The sequence below is a fragment of the Trichoderma virens genome (assembly GCF_000170995.1).
Source record: "Trichoderma virens Gv29-8 chromosome Unknown TRIVIscaffold_69, whole genome shotgun sequence".
In the NCBI taxonomy this organism is placed as follows: domain Eukaryota; kingdom Fungi; phylum Ascomycota; class Sordariomycetes; order Hypocreales; family Hypocreaceae; genus Trichoderma; species Trichoderma virens.
Window position 1 is genome coordinate 1 of NW_014013680.1, and position 11,332 is coordinate 11,332.

An 11,332-nucleotide genomic window follows, 5' to 3' on the forward strand; every position below is an offset into this window, starting at 1 on the left:
TTTTAAAAAAAATATTTAATATTTTTTCTTTAAATAATTAAACTTATAGTAATATTAATATATATAAAAAAGTTAAAAAACTATAGTAAAATTAAATATTATTAATTATTATTTTTAGCTTAATTTTTTTTATTTAATAATTATAATTATTTTATTAAAAATAATAGCTTTTTTTATAATTTTATTATTTAACTTTTTAAAAAATAAACTATATATTTAGTAAAATATTATAAAAAAATATTTATAGCTTTTTTTAAACTTTATAAAAAACTTATTAATAAAATATATTTTATTAATTTTATAATATTTATTAAGTTATTTAAACTTAATTTAAGCTATTTTAAGCTTTTTTATATAATTATTAATATTTATATAATTTTTAAATATTAGGCTATTATATTTTTAATTAAATTCTTAAAAAATAATATTTCTATAAAATTTAAATTTAATTTTTAAAGTATTTAAAATAATAAATAAAATCTTTTTTTACTTTATATATTTATAAATAAAATAATTAAATTTATTATATTTAAATATAATAATTTAATTTTAATATATTTTTTAAAAAAAAATTTTATTTTTAAGTTTAATATTTAATTTATTAAATTTCTTTTTTAATATATTTTTATTTTTTTTTATAAAATCTTTAAAACCTTAAATTTTAATTATATTTATAACTTCCCTTTTTTAAATAATTTAACTATTTAATAATTTAAGATTTTTAATAGTAGTTATATTAATAGTAAATTTAAAAACGCTTAAATTTATTATTATTAATATATTTAAATTTAATAATTAAATAATAATTAAATATTAAATTAAAATTAAGTTAAGGAAATAAAGTTTATAATTAATTAATAGTTTAACTTAATTTATTAAAACTAAAAATATTAAAGAGATTTTTAATTTTTAAGCCTTAAATATCTTAATTATAATTAAAAATCTATAATAATACTTTTATAATTAATTATTTTAATAAAAATATTAAATTAAAAATAATAGGTTTACTATAGTAATTTTTTTTATAATTAAATTATAAAGCTTTTATTAAAATTTTATTAATTACTTTAATAAATATAAAAAAATAATTTTTTTAAATAAATTTAAATATTATTATTAATTACAGTAGTTTTAGTTATAAATTATATTTATTTTTTATTTTTTTATTTTATTAATCTATAATAATTAATTAATTTTATAAAATAAAAATAATAAAAATTATTTATTAAAATAATAAAAATTATTTATTAAAATAATTAAAATTATTTTAAAATTAATAATTATAATTATTTTAATTATTAAATTAACAGTTATTTTAAAAGTTAATTTAATTAAAGGCTAAATTTTAGTTTTTTATTTAACGTTAATAAAAGCAGTTTATTAATGCTATTAGTTTAAAATAATAATTTTAGTTAATATAAAGGTTATTATTATTAGTTGTAATTTAAGCTTATAACTTATTGGAAAAGAGGTTAAGTATATATTATATTTATTAAAGGTTTTAGTTATTTAAATATAAAGTTAAGGGTAGGATCTCTTATATATATATAATCTACGAGATCCAATAAAGCAGATCGGATAGGGGTCACCCTACAGTTAACAGTTTCATCTTAGGAATCGACTGTGCAGCATTCGTCACATGCTTAATTCTTCGGCACACATTAAAAAGAATCAATGCAAAGCGTGATCAAATGACGGAAGAGGACATCAGGGAGAGGTATGGTGATATCGATTTACTGGAGCTTGGTGATCGTAGCCCATATTTTAGGTATACATTATAATCTCATAGTGCCATCCTTGCGCTGAGTAAATGGAAGATTAATATGGTGCCTCTTTATGAATCGGTGCTCGACACTCTATAGATTTGGCACAAATTTAGCACAGCTAATCAGATTTTAATTAATCGCAATCCGGTGCAAACATCGATACTGCAAAAGGAAAGAGTTGACAATTTGGATATAAGTTTATAACATTGAATTGCCTCTTATGCTTTTGGTTGTAGAAAATTCTTCTATTGAGCATATATATCTGAGGATATAATATTTCAAGTCAGACAAGTGTTTAAGAATACCCAAACTTATTTAGCTTCTGTAGTAGAAACCCACTCACAGTGACCATCACCTTCTAGTAGAGCCCAACGAACAAGCTCCATTAACTTCAATTTCTTCATAACTAACGCCCCTGCAATCATCACAAGTGTCCTTACCTCACCAACACCACTGATAGAGATGACTCTATCTTGAGCTATATCATAGTCGGGAGGCCAAATCCGTTGGCTTTAGAGGTGGCTATAAGTTAGATCCATAGTTTGCAGTTCCGCTAGCAGTAGGAAAAGCCAGGTAACTTTGAATAAATAGCGCTCTATCATCTCAATACATTTTGCCGTATCGTGATTATCCTTTTATGGTAAAGCAGATCCAATTATCAAAACGACGCGAATAGTGGTAATTTTATTTAAAAGATAGAATAACAGCTGGTCAGCGGCGGGCACGGCCGTTGCTAGTTGCCTAGGAGTGATCCAAGTCAGCCATCAGAAATCTATTGAAAAGGAGCCGCCTCAATAAGTAAGTAAGCTTGCATTGCTAGCTGTTAGATTGCAATACAATCGAATCTATCGATATCGTGGTCAATGGATGGTGGCATTTCTTATTTGGCGACCAAACCTGACATTTACATTGGTAATTAGGCTCCGCTATTATAGGTTGATCACGCAAGAGTCGAGGTGAAAAGAATTATTAGTTGCTTAGGTGCAACAACTAAGTATATTGCAAGCCATGTACCACCTTCTTACTAGCATTCATTGAATAGCGTTAACCGTTGCCCAAGGGAGCACAAAAGAAATGCTGTGTAGCATCACCCATTTACATGATTCCAGTGATTCCGCCACTGGCCGAGATCCACTGTGCGGTATGCCACCGGCTCTTCTATGAAGGTAAGAGCAACACAGCATCGGCCATATCGTTGATTGTCCTAATTCGTGCATCAGCTCGCGTCTGTAAATCGGATGCTGATCCATTGGGTGCTACCAAGAACCCTTCCGACATGTCAGTCAGCATTGGCCCCGGGGCAAGGGTATTGACGGTAATCTCATGGCTTCGGCCGAGTTAGTTCTTCGTATTAGATATAATATGTTTCTGGAAAAATTGAAATGGAAATGTTGTCAAAGGGAGCTCACCTGACCAGCCCGGGACGCCGTGAGACAGTCCTGCGCAGCCTTTGCTCCGCCGTAGACCGCACTGAGTTCCAGACCAAGTTTTGAGGCGATGGAGCCAACATGGATAGCGCGCCCGCCTGTGGTCATATTCCCTATTCCAATGACAGCTAGTGTCAGGTAAACTGTAGTAAAGATACGGAGGTCCCTACCAAAAGTTTTGGCTGACCGCCTTTTGAGTTATAGTGGCTACAGGCCATTTTTCTGCCAAGCAAAACCACTATAATTAAAAAGGCGGTCAGCCAAAGCTTTTGGTAGGGACCTCCGTATTAATCCTAAATTCTTTTTCGCGCAATTCCAGCGCTGCTAATCAGAATTAATATGAATTTTATTATAATTTTAAAATTTATAATGAAATAAATAAAGGTATTTTAAAGCATTGGTTTAAATGATTTGGTTCATTGACTATTAGTATAAAATCTATAATATAATTTAATTAAAATATCAAATTATTATTATGATTATTATTATTATGTATATAATAAATTTCGTTATTACTTACTTAATTATTTTATTAATATAAACTTAAAATTGAAGATTTATTTTTAAAATAAATCAACAAACAAACTATATAAGCATGGTAGTATATTAAAAGGCAGGTAATGTAGTTGCATGCTGCTGATGTCCCTCAATGCATTAGGTATAAAACTTTTACGCGGCCATACTATCTAGCACCCAGTACAAAAAGCAACCCAAAAAAAAAAAACACAGGGACTGTGTCACCACCCAGCGCCTTTATGGTCGCAACAATGGGCCTACAGGGTAGGCACCCCGGAATTACGAAGGACCGACGGTCCAATCAGCAGCAAGGCTCACGCACAGTCAAGTGAGCCAAAGTGAGCCGCTTCCTATTTAGGTAACCAGCTCACTTACGGTCGAGTGAGCTCAAATGAGCTTCATAATATATATATACTATTCGATACACTCATTCGGAATAGTTAGATAGCCAGTTATGAATACAACTTTCAGATTGAATCTACTTAATACTCACTACTAGTTGCGTGACTATTCATATTGCCCGAAACGTCCAGCCTGGCCTATCCGCCAACATAAACCAGAATCTAGGTTTGTCCCTTGGAAATCTTAACCTATACTAACCTATAGGTTCACGGTTCGTCACAGACTGCAAAATGAATATGTGCATATATTGGGACAATAAGAGCACTATTATGAAAAATTGATTGTCGTTAGCCTGTGAGTATGGTGTATTTCTATGTGCTTATCATTTGCAAATTCTCGCTTATTTTGCAACCCCCTTGATAAGGGTACCTAGTAATGATAGTGGATCACAACCACATCAATAAAAATCTCCTGGCTTAGATTTCCCCTGCAATTGCCTAATACTACCAGCAATTTCTGCTGCTTACTTAGCGGTGAGCAAGAGTGTGTTAGTGTAATAACGTTAGAGAGATTGACCTGTAGTACTATATCCCCAAAGCACTTAAGCATAAAAAATATTGGCAAAAGCGTTTCGAATTAACATCTGCTCCCTAGCTGTCTTGTAATAGCTATGGACTAGGCCGTTCTTTGATTCATCTTTTTCCAAAGTAAAGAAAAGGAGATTGTATAGTAAATAAGGGTTACATCGCTATGTAGGGAAGTAGGAAATCTGTCAGCAACATGCTATTAGCTTATTCCCTATCAACTTTGCATAAAAAAGGGGGAATCGAAGAGCTGAGGGAAGTAGACAGCGGCGATAAATGCAGCGTGCATTTTGTCGGGGCGATCTTAACCCTGACCTTTGATGCTGGCCTATCCTTAAGCAGAAGTTGCAGGGATGATATCCTTATGTTAAACCAGCAAGGATTCGATTGTAAACAACATATTGAAAATTCACTAGTTAACACAAAGCTGCTTTTCGATTACTTTTAGATGAAGACTGATATATAGCGGTGCTCACAGACAGCTTTTTGTGCTGGCAGTCTTGCAAACATGATTTTGTTGTCTGTCAATTGCTAGACTTCATTTAAATAGTGGAAGTTGTCTATAATCAAGATCCAAGCTATTAGCTCACTTAAAACATGAATAGAATATATTGAGGTTATGGACTTGCTGGCTATATGAAAGGGTGTTTGATGAGTATCAAAAAATAGTGTGCTGAAAGAAGCGGGAATGGATGCAATGAATAGGCAGTAGATCGACTGGAGTTAGCTTAGAACTTGACCAGGCACCTGTGAATATTTAACAATACGAGATATATCCATTCATATGGCCTTTCTTACCTTAACCAGTATAGTTCAAGTAGCCTTGAGGGGTGCTGGGATTGACTTTTGAATAAGAGCTAGGGCGGGAAAATGCATGGGTGGCCGATGCAGGCGCGTCCGCCTCCATAAGGAGGAAGATAAAATGGTCGAGATCCCACCTTCTAGCACCAGAGCCCTCACCTCATCAATTCTATCATCAACAGACCAACCTGTGCCGCAAACAATGATTTTTTTGAAATTGGCCGTTCCGGTAACCCTCGTCAGCCTTTTGAGCGTCGTGCAAGCGGATAGATGCAAATGTGTAAGTAAACTATCGCCTCATTGGAGATCTATATGCAAATCGGTTTGCTAACCAATTGATAGATCCCAAGCGACACAACTTGTTGGCCAAATGAAGCAGCGCTAAATTCATTCAACGCATCACTTCCAGGAAAGCTTATTCAGAACTTTCCCGTGGCCGCCCCATGCTACCCAGGGCCTCTGAACGATCCAGCTCAGTGCGCCATTATCCAGGCCAATTGGAACAACTCGCTCTTTCATGCTCAGTTTCCAACTGGCTATGACTATCCCTACACTTTCAGCTGTGATATCCCTGGTGGTAACACCACTAGCTGCTCGCTGGGAGATTCTCCATACTACGCTGTCAATGTGACGAACGCAAATGACATTTCTCTTGCGCTCAAGTTCGCATCACAACATAATATGCGCGTTTCTATTAAGCAGACCGGCCACGATTTTCTAGGCCGCTCAACAGGCTATGCCAGTCTAGAGATCTGGACTTATAACCTCCGCCAAGGCCTCACTTTCCACGACTCATATCTTTCAACTAGCCAGTGTTCCCCGCAAGAACCTGAGGGTATAGAATCTACCGGGGCGGCTCTTTGGGCTGGCAGTGCGATTACGATTGGTGGAGCATACACTTGGTCAGAAGTGTACCAATTTGCGCACGAACAAAACGTGATCGTCGTGGGCGGAACGTGCACTGGTGTAGGCGCCGTTGGTGGCTACTTGCAAGGCGGAGGCCACTCGGCTTCTATGCGCGAATTTGGCATTGCTACAGACCAAGTCCTTGAGTATACGGTTGTTCTTGCAAATGGAGATGTCGTCACGGCGAATGCATGCTCAAATACTGATTTGTTCCGGGCGCTCAGGGGGGGAGGAGGCGGCACGTATGGCGTTGTCATTAACGCGACGATCAAGGCATACCCGGAGATGCCTGTGACTGCAGCTATTCTGACCATCGTTCCCCAAGAGGAGAATGATGATCTAACCACTTTCTTGGATGCTGTTGCTACCTGGTATGAAGCTACACCTATGATCCTAGAGGCAAATCTTGGTGGTTACGCTGGCTGGGCTGCCTGGGAAGGTGACACGCTCTTGGCTCCCAAAGTTAGAAGGCTAGAGTCTGCCTTTGGCGGCTTCAATCGGAGCATCGATGATGTGCAGGAAAGCATGGCCCCAGTGGTAGCAAGGTTGTCACCATTCAATTCTAAGGGTATGAATGTGACGGCGGAGTACATTGCGTTTCCCGATTACTTTACCTATTTCCACACCATCCATGCTAACAGCATGAATGTTGGGCAGAATATCATCATGAGTTCTCGATTTCTGCGCAGTGAGCAGCTCACTAATAGCACTGCCGTGCGCCAGATGGTCAATGTCACTGCAGGCCTCCCTGGCCAGAACGCATTCAACGTGGTAGGTGTTAACGGCGGCAGTGCTGTGGCTTTGGACGTTCCCAATACTGCTATCAATCCGGCATGGCGCGAATCTTTGGTGAACAATATTGTGGCTCGCAATTGGCCGGATACAACTCCTTACTCGGAAGTCAAAGCAGCACAGGACGATATTACATATGTTAAAGGCGCCTCATTGGAACGCCTGGCACCAGACACAGGAACCTATATCAACGAAGCAAACTACAAGGATCCGAATTATCTAGTGAATTTCTATGGCACTACGAGGCCAGTACTTGAAGCGATTAAGCAGAAGTACGACCCCAATGACTTATTCTATTGCATAACATGCATAAGGTCAAACTATTGGTATCAGGAGGCCGATGGCCGCCTTTGCCATAAAGGCAATTAGAATGTATAATTCTTGATCGTTTGCTCGAATATTCTTTTTGTACGTTAGGCCTTTTTCGGTTTACCTTAGCTAGCTATCTAGTACTAGGCTTTTGAGCAAGAAGATTCACAGGTAGCCAATAATACAGCGCCCCGTTCTTAACTCCTGTGTCTAGCGCAATTAAAACACTTTGGCACTCGGTCTCTGTTGGGAGGGATACATTTTTGGTTTTGCCTACTAATTGGAAAAGCTCAGCCCAACCGGCTAAATATGTCCTGATTGCAAGGGGTACCAGAGTAGAATGGAAAGAACCGGTTGCACTATCAACAACGTTTAATCCATGGTCCCGGACAAGCTTTGGAATGTCCCCAATCCAGCTAAGTGAGCACGAGTGTGCAATTAGTATATTTTCTTACTGGAAGAAAATTGATTCCGCTTCATTTATTGACTCACTCTAACGAGACATTGAAGCTCTTGAGAATCGACATGCCAAGGTCATGAAAGGCCACTGCCACGTCCCCTAGCATGACCGGATTTCCCATGTCTGCGTCTTCCCACTGCAAATAGCCACCCGGCTCTGCAACCGTAAATATTAGACCTTACGTACAAACGGGAGCAAAGAGGATAGAAAACTTACTCAGCAGTCTTGAAGCATGGCGAATGAGAGCACTCGGGTCGTTTCCTCTAATTATGGCGCACCAAAACCGCAGGTGGACGACATCATATGTCTCGACAAGATGGGCAGGAACATCGCCAAATGCGTCAAGAGTGGTAAAGGTCAGGTTTGGCGGGCACAGGGATGTAGGAGGAAATTGACTTGCTGACACATCATACCCATGCAGCTGTATAGTTTCTGGCAATTGCGATGCAATGTCTTGAAGCCAGATTCTTTAACAGATTGGGCTGTCAGCTACGACGTCTGGGCGTTATTTTTGAATAGAGAGCACTCCACTCACCCTGTTCCTGTACCTATCTCGGCAATTTTCATATTTGAAGAGATAGGCATTTTTGGATTCAATGCGTACCCATTGTGCATCCTAAAGAGGAGGTGCTGGGCTTCCAATCTACAGTAAGGGCTGCATTAGTGGCTGTCGGTAGTACTATCCAGCCAGTAAACCCACACACCTTATTGAGCCATATAGGTCCCGTCCGAGGACATAATCATCTGTTACAGCTGTCATGGCGTTTATTATGTAGGAATGACACCTTAAAGCCAGTGCAAAGGAAAAATGTGCAATGAGATTTATATTTCACAGCATTTGGCAGCATAGTGTCTTTTATATCATGCGGGGAAGCCAAACAATCAGGGGAACGGTATATCTTGACCCACAGTCAGCTTATGAGTTGATATGAAATACACCAGCATGTAAATAGTGGATCGATCGTCGTGCTGCGGGCGGCTTCGGTAGTATGGATGGGGGAGCCTTTAGACTATTTAGGTCGGCACATGAAGAGCCATGAAAAACTTTCATCCAGGGAGAAGCTTCTAGTAGCCTTATTAACTATTGGTTTATCTACCAGCCCTCGTTGTATGCACCGACGAACCCTGGGCCCCAGACCTGAATTTAAGACTCTCCGGATAGTATGTGCGTTACAACGGTCCTTCAACATATTCAAGGAAGAGAAGGACGTTGGTCCATTTGGAACAAAACGGGTTCAGTTCATGGTATAGATTTGGGATATTCGGCAAACACCCTCTGCCGATCGGACGTTAGGTTGGGCACCTTTACATTTTCTATAAATTCAAGACCAATTCGCTAGCTTTCCTTTATATATAATTATGTACCGTTCAATTAGCAATTCTTATGATATTGCGGTCGCCCAATAGAGCTTCCAGCCCTACAACCTAGACACAAACGCCGAGCCTAGCATAGCATCTAACTAATGTGTGCTAAAGCACTATACGCCCGCGCTATATTGTTATGGCTTTGGCTATTGGAATGCTGAACAGGAAAGAATGTGACAAGTCATTTCCGAGTAAACTATAAAATCCTAGATTGTGGCATAATTATAGCAGTTAGATCGTGATATTAATATAATTGCTTTTTCCTAGTTTATGCTTTCATCCAACTATTATCGCCCTGCCGCCAGTGCATAGCAATACTGCGAGGCTTTCTCATCCATGTCGTTTTCTGCACAAAGACTTTATTGGGTCCCAAAAAAAGTGACCTAGCCGGTCCTCGCTGCGGTTGGGAAAGAGTAATGAATTGTCGTCTAGACACCAAGCTCTTGAGGGCCCCTTCCTGAAAAAGCCCTCAGCGCTCCCAGCTGTGCTACGAAATCCCTCCCATTTGTGAAATAGTCGGTGTATTGACATGCTTGAAGAGTCGATTGTTCCCTCCCTCATGTCTCTCATCCATTGGATACTCGGATTTACGAATGCGAAGATCAGTAGTCGAGCATTCATTCCATTAATATACGTATTACCCCTTACCAAATCTTGCAAAACTAACTGAAGCCAGAGTTATTTCCTACAAATCCAGTTAGCAAAACGCCATTGCTCACCGTGTTGATTGGTGATTTAAGAAGCTCTGATTTTGAGTGCGAGTAGAAGTATAACAGTCCCATTGTTGCCAAAATCGTTGCATGGAGATGTGTCCATGGGTTTCTTTCTTTCTTTCTTTCTTTCTTTCTTTCTTTCTTTCTTTCTTTCTTTCTTTCTTTCTTTCTTTCTTTCTTTCTTTCTTTCTTTCTTTCTTTCTTTCTTTCTTTCTTTCTTTCTTTCTTTCTTTCCCTCCCCCCCTCCTTCTTTCTTTCTTTCTTTCTTTCTTTATAGTTAAATACGCATAGTAACGTTAACTTCATGTCAATGCCAAATCTCAATCCGACCTCCTACATGTTGTAGTAGTACGTGTAGTATTTAGGATCAATTCCGTGGTCCGAGGAACCCCCTATCAATGGATTTAAGTTGCAGCTATATCCAGTGGTTGAGTTTCTGGCATATTTTGCGTACTCTCTGTACTTATCCGCGCTCCGTCAGTCAGTTCCAAAAGAATTTAGGTTTGGTTTAGTTTTATTGTATTCTGAAGCGCAATTAATCATTAGGCAAGGAAGTGCAACCTCCGCCCGAAAATGTGGCATTTAAATAATGTATTAGGTCAGACACTGTATAAATACGAGTGGAAGGAAGCATTTCAATTTACCCATACTTTTAGCTGTATATCAAGATTCGAAGTCAATCATAAATCGAAAATGCAATCGTCTATCAGGACTGTTGGGGTGGTAGGCACTGGAGTAATCGGCGCCAACTGGACAGCTCTTTTCCTTTCAACATGGACTTAGAGTCTTGGTGTCTGACCCTGCTCCGCGTTCGAAAGATCGCCTTTTCGCATATCTCCAAGAGTCATGGCCAATGCTCAAGAAACTTGGGCTTCACAGGGATGCATCATTGTCCAACTGTACTTTCGTGGGCGAAAGCTTGAGGGATGACTGCAGCGAAGTGGATTTCATTCAGGAGATACGGATTATTAGATAATAACTTGTCTTTCTAACTTACAAAGTTTGGAACAGAATGCACCCGAAAGGCCGGATTTAAAAAGAAACCTTTTAACTATATTAGACGCGAAAGTGAAAAAAAGATATGGTGATAGCTTCTTCCTCATCGCGTATTCCATCTTCGCAATATATCAACGATTGCCAATATCCGGAGCGCATTCTGATTGGTCATCCGTTTAACCCGCCGCACTTAGTACTTTACGGGACACGATTCAATCTTTGAAGGATCGAGCTAGTTTATGATGAAGATAGCACTCGTTGAAGTCGTACCACATGACAAACCCAATTCATGATCTATTGACATTGCCATGTCGATTTACAAGGCGATGGGTAAAAATCTGTCTTAGTAAACCAG

At 38.2% G+C, this 11,332-nt stretch overlaps 2 protein-coding genes across 2 annotated transcripts; one reads left to right on the forward strand and one right to left on the reverse strand.

Moving 5' to 3' along the window:
- Nucleotides 1-5,778: 5,778 nt before the first annotated feature.
- TRIVIDRAFT_152258 (uncharacterized protein) lies at nucleotides 5,779-7,503 on the forward strand (the record flags this gene model as incomplete). Its single annotated transcript, XM_014100270.1, has 1 exon — nucleotides 5,779-7,503. A coding segment is annotated over one exon (1,725 nt), but the record flags the coding sequence as incomplete, so codon positions are not given.
- A 73-nt stretch (nucleotides 7,504-7,576) lies between these two features.
- TRIVIDRAFT_192040 (uncharacterized protein) lies at nucleotides 7,577-8,663 on the reverse strand (the record flags this gene model as incomplete). The annotated part of the gene is made up of 5 exons (XM_014100271.1): nucleotides 7,577-7,859; nucleotides 7,936-8,059; nucleotides 8,120-8,370; nucleotides 8,439-8,546; nucleotides 8,608-8,663. 5 exons carry the CDS (start codon nucleotides 8,661-8,663, stop codon nucleotides 7,577-7,579), a joined length of 822 nt encoding a protein of 273 aa, XP_013955746.1.
- Between the last annotated feature and the right edge of the window lie 2,669 nt (nucleotides 8,664-11,332).